Genomic DNA, 12,325 nt, shown 5'->3' on the forward strand with positions numbered 1-12,325 from the left:
GAAAATTCCAATTTCGCCAGGCCAACAAACAATGCAAGACATGTCTAATTCGCCTGAAATTTGGATATTGTGAGGTCCGTACAACCGTCTGATGCCCAGAGCCGAAATATAATCAATTGAGGTGGACCTGGCGTTGTCGTGTAGTTGTGAAAATTGTCACTTTTGGTGTGAAAAGGGCAAGTGACGGTGACCATTATGTCCAGTCTCTGTAAACACAGCCATCAGCCGTCAGTTAGTCTCCGACTAGCTGGTAGGCAAGAGCACGAGTGACCCAAGGGGGCCTCTGATTTGAATTGTTTTCCATCTCCGGTGGGGTCGTGGTGTTCAGGTTGATTGCTGCTGAATGCGCTCCTTCGCGTCCATACTTATACTCGAGCAGACAAAACATCGCGGTTGTCTGGCGCACCCCACCACCTACTACCGGGTCGGGTACTCGAGTATATGATAAATAACTATGCGTCAGACCACACTCGAGCACAGGCCTTGCAGGTTTTACATGAGTTACCGGCTTAGTGAAAACACATTGTATACGTTATGCTGGCTTTTGTACATGATTATACGAATCTTGTGGGCGCACCAAGATCAGGTGAGAAATACCCTGCAAATCGAGTCAGCCGCGTGTAGAAGGGACAATACTGTAGACTAGGGAGGTTTTGCCATGGCGGTCTTGATATCGTAACAAACCGGGAACCCAATTCCTATCTGAACCCCTCTATCATCCGCGAACAAATGCGCGTGAATCCATAATGCTAAAAACAGTACTTTGTGATAGGGATGAGAAGCCCACGATGTCGCAAGGGCGTCAAACTAACGCCCCCCCCCCCCCACGGAGACACCGGGGTGACGATCGGAACAAATCATATGGACGAGAAGGCAAGCTATAAAACGTGGGTAGGAAGGAGCCCTCAAATGCAAAAAGGTATCATATCGTAACAGACCGAGACGGATTGCTTATATACAGTGTCCCTCCGGTTGAAAATAATAATAAACCCCTTCAGAAAACGTATATCCGATGCAACCAATGCTTCAGGCCTAGCTGTCTAATTCGCTCGCTACCTAACTGAAAGCATTGGCCAGGAATCCCTGTACTGCCTTCAAAGCCTCATATCTGACCTCCGGGTCGCTATCACCCATCAATTCCATAACCCTAGACTTAACACCTTCCTCTTCCCACTTCTTTCTACTCCCAGGGGCTTCTCTAACCAAAACCCCAACATCGTTCGCAGCAACGGCTAGTACAGTCTTGTCTGAGCTGCTGCTAAAAACTCGAGAAAGTGCCTTCACAAGCTCTGTGTCATCCATAATCTCTCTTGCATGCCTTTTCCAGAAACCTTCATTGCGATGAGGCGGGGACCAGCGGAGATGACCAGAAATAATCTCAAGTCGGTAGGATGAGAGTGTTGTTTGTGAGGATTGGAAAGAGTCCAAGGCTTCGATTAGGGACGAAAGGTCGGCTGTAATATCTGGGTCGGATGCGGGAGTAAAGCGTGAAGAAAGTTGCTGAAGGTATGGAAGTATATTCGAGAGAAGAAGAGGTGGTAGGTTGGTAGATGGTGATTCTGTAGCAAGGTTTGCAAGATTCGCAAGAGCCAATCGGGTGATTTTCTCCTTCAATGATAAACGGAGTATTTCAGCTATGGGGGGAATCACATCATATTTCCTAAGGATACGTCGATTGCCCATCAGTGATACACTCAAACAATATGTGGCATTGAACGCACGGATTAATTTCTTCAGCCACCAGCTCTTCGAACGTGAGTTCCCAAATCACAAGTAAAACATGATACAGCAACTGCAACCCCACCCCTCCTTGAACTATGCCAGTCCCACCAGTGACACCTGTGACTCTGTCACTCCCACTGCCATTTCCAGCAGCCGCCGTCTCCAAGATCTTGACTACAGGAGCCACAGTCTCCTCCTCCATGTCCCAGAAAGTGGTCCTAGCAAACGTGCTTCTCAATAGTGAAACATAAGATTGAATGGCTATATCTTGGAGATGTCCGTCTGGTGATTCGGTGAGGCCTGCGAAAAAACGGTACAGTTTTGGAAGAGCATCTCGGGCATCGCTAGAGGGCTTTACTGAAGATTTCAGGTAGGCGGTAAGAAGCGTAGTAAGGACAGATGCGCTGAGGAGGGGTGTTGATTCATCCGTGTGTGATAGCAGTGACAGGAGATGAGCAAATGGTTGAGGAAGAGATAAGAGAGAGTCGGTGAACGCGGGAACACCTGGCACGATCAGAACTTGAGGTCAGCCAAACACGATTTACCATCGAAGATTCGCCCATCTCCCTTGGGTTTTCACGATCGAAACTAGGTTGGCTCCAAACTAGTAAACGAATGTATTGCACACACCCTCCAAAAGATCACCTAATAACACGAGCATATAAGCCACGACATCCACTCTCTTTCCATCCGTAGCTTTCCTCAACACTCCTCCGGGGCTTAGGACGAGTGCAGCGTAGCCGTCGACATCTTTCTCAACCACGCTAACCTGCTTCTCCTTCGATGCCTTATCGATTGCTTTGATCTTTCTGACATCTGAATCTGTAATCAAGCCAGCGCGGACGTGAGCATCCCAAGCAATAGAACGGCCACGTATGTTCAAGAAAAGCTCCGAAAGGTATCTGGGAGTATCGAGGGACATTGCGAGCTGTCAATAATGGAATGTAATGGAGCTAGGGAGCTAGGTAGAGGAGGGGTGAAGAGGGCTGTTTGGTGTGGGGACTTGGAAGTTACCCGGCTTGAAGTGGGTGAGGGTGCATATGCTTACTAACATAGTCCAATGCCTATCATATCATACTGCAACTCGTCCCACTAGCACCTAGACCAACCCAGAGCCCGACAGATCTATTCTAGGATTCATCCACCACCTCGAACAATACCCCATCTACAACCATCTACCTCTATCTATCTCTGACGCCTTCTCCACCATCCGCTTAATTACACATCGCCTAGCCAAATACCGCCCTATATAATGTCGGACGAACCCGTGCTAAAGGCAGACAAGGACTGTGGGACACCCATTGCTCTCGGTTTTTTTCGATTTTCTACTCAAATTCTGACCTGGGGAGTTTATAGTCACTGAAACACTAGACAGACAGCTTCCGGAGATATTATCACTCACTAAGGTTTGAAAATTGATAGATTAGATGCTTGGCCCGGTTACTGACCACTCATGAGTTGTAGACAAACAAAGCAAACCTCCCAGCCGCCATCGAAAAGCTCCTAGCATTAGAAAAGCAAACGAGACAGGTTCGATCACCCTATGTATCTCCAACATCGGCAGTCGTTAACATTTCTCCCAGGCTAATGATTTGGCTTCTACCAACCGCCTCCTCACCACGATTGTTTCACTATGCAAGGATGCCGGGGAGTGGAAGCTTATGAACGAGCATGTCCAAATACTCTCAAAGAAACATGGCCAACTGAAGCAGGCCACAACTAAGATGGTGCAGACTGTGATGGGTTTCCTTGATGAGACACCTGATACCGAGACGAAGCTCTCCGTTATTGAAACGTTGAGGACAGTTACTGAAGGCAAGGTACGTACTCGTAGGGCTATTACCATTCTTTAGGTCAAAGCATCCAAACTTAGCCCATCTTTATAGATTTTTGTTGAGGTTGAGCGGGCTCGTATAACCCGCATCCTCTGCCATATCAAGAAGGCCCAGGGTGACCTTGCCGGAGCCACTGATGTTTTGTGTGAACTTCAAGTCGAAACATTCGGGTCTATGGATCGACGGGAGAAGACAGAATTTATTCTCGAGCAAGTCGAGTTCTGTATTGAACGTGGAGACTTCACCCAGGCGGGAATTCTTTCGCGAAAAATTTCTACAAAATACTTTGCCCAAAAAGAAGTATCTGATCTGAAATTGAAGTTTTATGATCAGCAAATCCAACTTGCAAAACAAGAGGATAAATATCTGGATGTGTGCAAACACTATAAGGCAGTTTACGACACCCCGAGTGTAGTTGAGGACCCTCATAAGTTGAAGAGTGTAAGAGCCTCTTCTCCGTTCACCAGGTAAATATTAATCGCCAAGAATGATAGGTACTCGAGAGGATCATATATTACATTATCCTGGCCCCCTACGATAACGAGCAATCAGACCTACTGCATCGCATTCATGCAGATCCGAATCTAAGTTTGGTTCAAAAACAATCAAATCTTCTCAAATGCTTTACAGTTCATGAGTTGATGCGCTGGCCTCTTATCGCTGAAAATTACGGGGCCGGGTTACGCACTTCCGATGTTTTTGCGATTGGTGACCCTAGGGCCGAGAAACGCTGGGATGACCTGAGGAAACGTGTTATCGAACACAATGTAAGAGTTGTCGCAAAGTATTATACCAGGATCAGGATGGACAGATTAAAGGTTCTCCTCGATCTGGACGAGGATGAGGCCGAAACCTATCTAAGCCAGCTGGTAACCCAAAAGACTGTCTACGCCAAAATAGATAGACCTGCGAGAATCATCTCCTTTGCTGAGCCCCGAGACGCGGACGATGTCCTTAATGAATGGAGTGGCAATATGAAGAGTCTTCTAGGGCTGTTGGAGAGAATTGACCATCTGATCACAAAGGTAATTCAGAGTGAAACTCCCTTATATCCGTTCATTCATTAATATCTGGCGTAGGAGGAAATGATGGCCAATATCGCCCCAAAGGTTAAGAGCAAAGGAAAGGCTAAATGAGGTGGATGTAGCTAGATTTGTGTATAATAGACATTGCGGCAATACACGCAAAGTTGCTAGCTCCTTATTCACACCACATTTCCTCTGCCTGCAACCCTGAGAAATCATTAGCAAATTTTTTTTCCGTAGTGCTATCATAGATCAATGACCCCAGCTAATGAATACTCCAATGTACACAATGGGTTAACCTGTCAACCAGCGCAAGAACCCAGGAAGACTTGGGACTAACCCTGCGGTGGGTAAAACATATCTAGATGCCAGAATACAGTGGGCTGGCTCCAAATGGTAAATCAGAACCGATCATAGCCAAGGAAAAATACATTTAGAAAATAATGGCACCTTAGTACTAGAATAGGACCGTCACTCAACACCAAACTATAGGGCTGATAATGGAAATGTTGGTTGATAGGTTCTAGACTACTAACGAAGCAGACGGGTAGTACAGTACTGTAAGGCTCAAAATCTAATTTGTGGATTTTTGAAGTCCTGCTAGTTGGTTTAGTTTGATTTAGGAAGGGAGGTAGTTCTTTGGGGTTTTTGATTGGCTGGGAGCAAAAGTGATAGGGTATGTTTGAAGGAGGAAGGGAAAAGTTTTCTTTCTGTATCATACAGTATGTAGGGAGGTTTTCTCCACCTGTCCTCTGCACGAAGTCAATAGCAACCGCAACGAAAAAACATTGAACTCCACAAAACACGAATCGAACAGAATAAGTCTTAGTGTGCGAGTGATAAAACTTTCCTTGAGAGCAGCGCTTCCAGTCGTCCAGTCCGTCCTAGACGGGGTCAGGACGACGGAAGACGACAATGTCTCGTCTTGGACGGACTGGACGGGGCGACGGCAGTCGGATGGCACTAGTCCTGGGTTTCCGTTTATGGATACAATATCACCCCATTAAAAAATTTATAATTTTATTTATTTGGTTTACCTTATTTTTGTTTTAACTTATTATAGCACCGCGTGATTGGTACCGATAATTCACGCAATGGCTAGACTTGTTCTGCCGACTCAGTGCGTTCGAATTTAGAGTGACAATTTATGATTCGTTATCCTCCGCCACAATCCGATCGTGGGTGCTATGGTAAAGCGACGACAACGCCAAGCACAACAGCCAACTAGACTCTAGCTCTGGAGATCCTCAACCCCTCAACCACCTTGAAATCGCCCATTATTTCTCACTCTTGACGAAGACATGTCTCACACCTCTGCCACTGCCGGTTGGGAGCGAGTTGAAGACAAATACTACCGCACGATTCAGCTTTATTCCGCCCTCTGGGATCCCGACTTTGACCTCTCGGATTATATTGTCGTAGGGGCTCCCTATGGTGGAGCACTCGGTAGCTCCCCCCACATCAATCGTTGCAATCCTGAGCTGACAAACTTCTCTCTGTAGCTCTCTACAAAGACGAGACGAGAATCCAAGCTTACCGAAGCTCCCAGCAGTCAAAATCAAGCATAGATATATACAGTGCTGCCGGGAGGCTCATCCGTCGGATATCCGTACAGTAACCCGTTGCTCCGCAATCCACTACCGCCTTTAAGGTCGAGTTGGGGAATTAATGGAGAGGTTGCTGATATATATGCGGGGTTCTAGTGGGATAAAGGCTCCATCAAGGGTCTCGGTTGGTCAGAGGATGAGAAGCTATTGGTTGTAACGGAAGACGGGGTGGTCAGGTGTTACTATGATCTTCAAGGAGATTTCACTCAATTCTCTCTCGGCAATGTAGGCCAATCCGGGATTATGAAGGCAAACCCACTGATATACATTTCATTTAGGGCGCTGAGGAAGCCGGTGTCAAAGAATGCCGGTTTTACTCTACTGGTTTTGTCGCACTGCTACGGAACAACCAATTCATCTCTGTTTCCCGCTACGATGAACCGAGGCCACGCCTCTTAGCAGATCCGGTTCCTTTTATCCCGGCTACAGAGATTATCCACTCGTGGACGATTCTTCCTCCATCCTACACACTCTCCCGGCATGTTGAAGTGTTTGTTTCTACCGGCACGACTATCTTGATTGTGGACGCTACAGAAGTTCTAGACCAAATGCTTCAGAATGGGCCATTTGCTCATATTTCTGTTTCACCGAATGGAAAATACGTGACTTTGTGCAGCGTTGAGGGGAAGGTTTGGGTCATCAGGTCCGACTTTCAAGAGAAGTTGAGCGAGTATGACACCGGAACTGGAGGCGAGGAGTTACCGCGAGCAGTGGAGTGGTGCGGAAACGATTCGGTGGTGTTAGCTTGGGGTGAAGAAGTTCATATGATCGGTCCCAGGGGCTCAGTGCTGAAGCATTTCTACGAAAACTTTGTACACCTGGTACCCGAAATCGACGGTATTCGCATAATAACTACGGAGAAGTGTGAATTTCTACAAAAAGTTACTGGTAACCCACCAGTTTGCATTGGGACTCAAATACCTACCTTGATCTAACTTAGTGATGGCAACAGATGGCACTGAAGATATCTTCAAAATTGGAGCCACGGCACCCGCCTCAATCCTCCTTGACGCTGTTGATCAGTTGGAGAGAAAATCACCGAAGGCTGATGACAACATCCAACTCATTCGCGCCCAGCTTCCCGAGGCAGTGGATGCCTGCATCAAAGCTGCTGGTCATGAGTTCTCTGTCCGCTGGCAAAAGCAGTTGCTTAAGGCTGCTAGTTTTGGCAAAAGCGTATTGGAGCTTTACAGCTCAGATGAGTTTGTAGAAATGTGTGAAACACTCAGGGTACTCAACGCTGTGAGGTTTTATGAAGTCGGGTTGGCTATAACATATGAACAGTATGAAATCCCCGATGATGGTCGTGACGAACCTGGCTAACTCGGATAGGTTTGTACGACTTACACCAGAAAAATTAATACAAAGACTGGTCAATAGGCAGCAGCACTTGCTGGCATTGAGGGTCTCGGAGTATCTGCGGTTACCAACTGATCGGATATATATCCATTGGGCTTGCATGAAGGTCCGGATGTCGGCAGATGATGAGGATACCATTTGCCGCATGGTAGTAGCGAAACTCACTGGAAAACGTGGTATATCCTTTGAAGAGATTGCAAGGACTGCGTATGATGAGGGCAGAGGAAGGCTTGCGACTCAGGTATGAGCCTACTTCATTTATGTAATACGCATCTAACTGTATAAAAGCTATTAAATTACGAGCCACGGGCTGGCAGACAGGTTCCGCTTCTACTCAACATGGAGGAGGACGAAATCGCTCTTGATAAGGCAATTGAGAGTGGGGACACCGATCTTGGTAAATACTATCGCCGCTATACTTTAGGTTTTACCAGATCTGACCTGAACAGTCTTTTTCGTTCTTCTCCACTTAAAGAAAAAGTTACCACTAGCAAATTTCTTCCGCATGATCAACGACCGGCCTGTTGCATCATCGCTGATCGAATCCTCGGCTAGGGAAACGGATCCAGGGCTCTTGAAGGACTTTTACTATCAAGACGATCGTAGGGCCGACGGCGCATACGTTACCCTCCGTGACAGCTTGGCCCAGAAAGACTTATCTCTAAAGATGGAGAAGCTGAAACTCGCCTCAAAGTTACTAGCCGATGCGAAAGAACATGCTCTGGAGGCAAAGGCACTTGATGAATCAGCAAAACTTCTACACATGCAAGAGAATTTCGAAAAGGACTTGCAGCAGGAGAGATTTGTCGGCGACCCCATTAATGAGACTGTATTTAAGCTTATACGCATGGGGTATTCTTCTCGGGCGAACAAAGTTAAATCGGAATTCAAAGTACCGGAGAAGCGGTTCTGGTGGCTCAAATTGCGGGCTTTGGTTGCCAAGAGGGATTGGGGAGAAATTGAGGAGTGGGGCAAAACCAAAAAGAGTCCGATTGGGTGGGAGGTATCGATTTTGTTTCCCGTTTATTTTTATCTCTTTTTTTAAGAATTTCCTACTTACGCTGTTTTAGGCGTTTTTTAATGAGTGTCTGGCTGCAGGAAACACCAAGGCGGCATCTATCTTCATACCTAAGTGCACTAATCTACCTCCTGCGGATAGGATAGATATGTGGGTTCGCTGTGGCAATATGGTTAAGGCCGGCGAAGAAGCTTTCAGGGCTAAGGATGCTAACGCACTGGAGCTGTTGAGGTCAAAGGCGGCTGGTGCGGCAGCCTTGGAGATTGATAGGCTCTTGAAGCAGCTTCGTCCGAAATGATAATTGGGTGTTTCGTGGGCGGTGGCCAAGCTGGTTGCCAGCTTAATGATCTATATCCCCACATGCATGAATTTTCTTCTCTCTTTTCTTTTACAATTAATGATTACTTTTTTGCTAGAAACAGACGATACGAGTTCACCCCCGTAGCGCACCTAACATTCATGGAACCCCGTAAATTTAATCAAGGCGCAAAGTTACCCATGCATAGCCATAGCTTTTAACAACCGCTGGGTATAGCGTTTCTCCAAACAGACCTATTACAAAAGCCGGTGAAAGATAATCCCCCAACGGATACTAAAGAGTCCCCCCCCTTTCCCTCCCCACCTCAAGTCCTTTGCCCATCACTGGTTGGAACCTCCGCCCCCACCCCCACCACCCCCACCACCCCTCCCCCTTCCCCTACTTCTGCCACCTCTGTTTCCACGATCCCCTCTGTAACCTCCCCTCCCACGGTCGTTCCCTCCGCGCCCGCCGTGGCCATCTCTGCTTTGCTGTGTCTGCGTCTCCTTCACAAGGTCGATAATCTCGTCGGGAACCCTAAGGTATTTGATCTATGATCCACAACATCAGTCCCCAACGAACGAACCAACCGTTCCTTTTTTATCATCCCAAATCAACATACATTGTTCCCCCGAACATAACACTCGGCCAGCCTAAAAAACTTGTCACCCTCCTACAGCCACACCCCAGTTAGCCCCAGTCCCCTCGTGGGAAAGAGGGAGAAGGAGCGGGGAACAAACAGGACTAGTCTGCACAACCTCCTTCAAAGTCAAGTTCATCCAAGTGTCGCAGTTGACCAGGTGTCCGTTGAGGGTTTCACCGTTTTTGAGCTCTACGAGCATTGGGTGGCCTTGGGCTGTATTCAGGAGGGATAAGGGTAGCTAGTATGGACATTTTGTCAGCGATCGGTTAGTCGGAGTTAGTTGGTTTAGGACGGGGGAGCGGGCACCATTTCGTTCGCTACTACTGATGGAGGAGCGAGAAAATAGCTGAGGTGATATAACGGATGAGTGCGTGATGAATGGAAATGTGGTAGTGAATGATGTTGAGTTACGTTGTTGCGAGGGCGAAGGAAGAAGGTAAGTTGGCGTGGTTGCACCAGACCGTATTTGGATTAGTGCGGGGTGAAGGTTTCGTTGAGCCTCATTGGTCCTGCGAGATGTTGAAAGACTTGTGCCCTCACCCACCAACCAACCCTTGCTCAGTGACCCTACCGGTACATTAGCATTCAATGCTTGGGGTCTCCGTTTACTATCCTGTTTTGTGTTTCCTTGCTTTCTCATTGAGAAAAAAAGAAAGAAAAAGGACCTATGCACTTCGGTATGGGGGGGTTAAACAGTCACTTTACGTCTTGGATAGCTCAAACAAAAAGCGAACCGTGGGCACAGCGCCGGTATCGTAACTGGAGTGTAGGTATTGGCTCCGTTCCGGGCAGTTTTTATTTATTTTTTGCCCTCAGCAGATTGATGTCTCTGCAGCTCGGGCACTGGTAGTCTACTGTGGGCATCCCTCGTACGTGGGGAATGTTTTTTTCTTCCCAATTTAATAATGGTCTCTATTCCAATATCCCACTACGGAAGGGAAGAGAAGGAAGGGAATTAAGAAAAAAGAAAGTATTACCGATATCACCATAAACCCAAGAACTTTGCTCGATGTTTGGCGACATCTGATGGTTGGCGGTGCATTTTTGCCAGTAATTATAGTTTCCTAAGTTCACAACTTACGAACTTCCAAAATCGAGGACTCTCAGGATAAGTGCCCTTTTGTTAGAGATGCCGTGTGAATTCCGGACGCTTAAACTAGATTCCTGGGCTCTACTACACAAGTGGTTCCATAGTAGGAACTTCACAGGACTATCAATGGTGAGTAGTAGTAAAACATTGATCCCAAGATTGTCAGCTCCTTGAATGTATAACCTGGTGATAATCCATGAGGGGATTACGGTAATGCAGTGAGCTCAATCAAATTGCTCACCTTCGGTTTTTTCTTTCTTTTTTTTACCTGTTCTGCTGTGTTACGAGGTAAGTTACTATAGTATGCACATGGCGACCAATGAGTTGTAGACAGTCTACCGTCTCCCCACGCAACCATCAGATCGGATCACGATGTTTTGTCGGGCTCAATTGCGTTTCAGCTACATGTTTTACCGAGACAATTTGAACCCATGCAATAGCTGAGCTCAGATCCGCCTCGCCATGCTTGTTTCAAGCGTGGATCCGGGCCGTGGTCGCGTCCCTCCGACGGCGCGGGTATTCACAGATGTTGTCCTGCAGCGTTAGAACAGGTGGGGGTTTTCGATCGATCCTTCTTTATCGAAGTGAGGAGATGTTGGTACAGTACAGTATCATACGGTACAGTCAGGACAAGCCGATTAGAAGATGGTTACACTACGTATGCGAGTGAGAGAAAGTGATGCTAGGGTATTTGTGACCTGGATCTATGATACTATTGGTATCATACTGTACGGTACTGTACGGAACTGGCGTCGGGCTGCGCTACTGGGGTTGGCGGTACCTGATCGGTACTGCCCAGGTGATGATGGGCAATGAGAAAAAGGAAAAAAAAAAAAAATGCTAGTATGCATATGATATCCAACAAAAAGGTATCCTTGTAAGTATGGAATTGAGACTTTGGGAATTGAATTCCCCACTGCACGTCCACCAGCCCTCCTCTGCGCGGAAGGTATTTACTCGAGCATTTCCAGGAAGATTTGGGAAAGCTTCTGCGGGGCGTTTTGGAATTCGAGTAAGAAATGGTACTCTTGGAGGGAATGAGTAGTGAGTGGGAGGGGGGGGTGTAGTGCAGCAATACTCGAGTAAGTATTTGTGGTGATCTTGGGTAGGTAGAAGAAAAGGTCCCCTATAGAGAGGTATTTAGCCGCACCGCGCTAAGTGGTATCATAATTGCGCTGTTGCTAATAGGCAATGGGAGGGTTCGACATGGTATCATAATACCGCTAGTCCAGGTGTTTATATGAGATGTTATCGATACTAGATATGGTATCATATCGTAGTCTAAACGGTGTTAACCCATCAGCAAACAGCACAAGTTATTCTACGAACACCAAGTTAGCTCGACAAGATTCCAGCACAATAAAATCGCCATCAATTTAAAACCAATCTTTAAGCACGCTTGCCATACTCGAGTATGAATACTCGAGTACATAGGAGTACAGTACCTGGCAGAAAACTTGTTTTAGCACAGATTGGCTAAATCCACACCTTACTCGCAGACTATCACATCTTCTGGGAAACTTATTCTTAACTTTAGCACGGGGGGATGCTGGTAGCACGGTGCGGCTAAACCCCTCTGATCCGTTGAATTACAGTGTGATACCGGTATGGCGGCGTGGTAGGATATCGTAATACGGGTATGATACAAGTATCGTATCTTAATAAGCTCTCGAGATGTAGGTTTTGATGCATCGTATCCGCTTCCACCAGCCCTACCAAATTCGGTTA

At 46.9% G+C, this 12,325-nt stretch overlaps 4 protein-coding genes; 2 read left to right on the forward strand and 2 right to left on the reverse strand.

Moving 5' to 3' along the window:
- Positions 1–910: 910 nt before the first annotated feature.
- On the reverse strand, positions 911–2,687 carry GSTUM_00005363001 (uncharacterized protein). XM_002837443.2 has 3 exons: positions 2,353–2,687; positions 1,722–2,226; positions 911–1,660 (listed from the first exon to the last, which is right to left on the reverse strand). The coding sequence occupies exons 1-3, from the start codon at positions 2,642–2,644 to the stop codon at positions 1,057–1,059; spliced, it is 1,401 nt and encodes a 466-aa protein (XP_002837489.1). The 5' UTR covers positions 2,645–2,687; the 3' UTR covers positions 911–1,056.
- A 157-nt stretch (positions 2,688–2,844) lies between these two features.
- On the forward strand, positions 2,845–4,787 carry GSTUM_00005364001 (uncharacterized protein). XM_002837444.2 has 7 exons: positions 2,845–3,011; positions 3,079–3,128; positions 3,187–3,252; positions 3,306–3,542; positions 3,609–3,998; positions 4,052–4,582; positions 4,637–4,787. The coding sequence occupies exons 1-7, from the start codon at positions 2,975–2,977 to the stop codon at positions 4,691–4,693; spliced, it is 1,368 nt and encodes a 455-aa protein (XP_002837490.1). The 5' UTR covers positions 2,845–2,974; the 3' UTR covers positions 4,694–4,787.
- Positions 4,788–5,883: 1,096 nt separating this feature from the next.
- On the forward strand, positions 5,884–8,985 carry GSTUM_00005365001 (uncharacterized protein; the record flags this gene model as incomplete). XM_002837445.2 has 9 exons in its annotated part: positions 5,884–6,028; positions 6,085–6,191; positions 6,286–6,414; positions 6,468–7,077; positions 7,142–7,472; positions 7,522–7,789; positions 7,837–7,945; positions 7,998–8,551; positions 8,619–8,985. 9 exons carry the CDS (start codon positions 5,884–5,886, stop codon positions 8,862–8,864), a joined length of 2,499 nt encoding a protein of 832 aa, XP_002837491.1. The 3' UTR covers positions 8,865–8,985.
- Positions 8,986–9,205: 220 nt separating this feature from the next.
- GSTUM_00005366001 (uncharacterized protein) lies at positions 9,206–10,147 on the reverse strand (the record flags this gene model as incomplete). The annotated part of the gene is made up of 4 exons (XM_002837446.1): positions 9,206–9,415; positions 9,487–9,537; positions 9,605–9,745; positions 9,800–10,147. 4 exons carry the CDS (start codon positions 10,145–10,147, stop codon positions 9,206–9,208), a joined length of 750 nt encoding a protein of 249 aa, XP_002837492.1.
- Positions 10,148–12,325: the final 2,178 nt, after the last annotated feature.

This window comes from Tuber melanosporum (genome assembly GCF_000151645.1).
Source record: "Tuber melanosporum whole genome shotgun sequence assembly, scaffold_19, strain Mel28".
In the NCBI taxonomy this organism is placed as follows: domain Eukaryota; kingdom Fungi; phylum Ascomycota; class Pezizomycetes; order Pezizales; family Tuberaceae; genus Tuber; species Tuber melanosporum.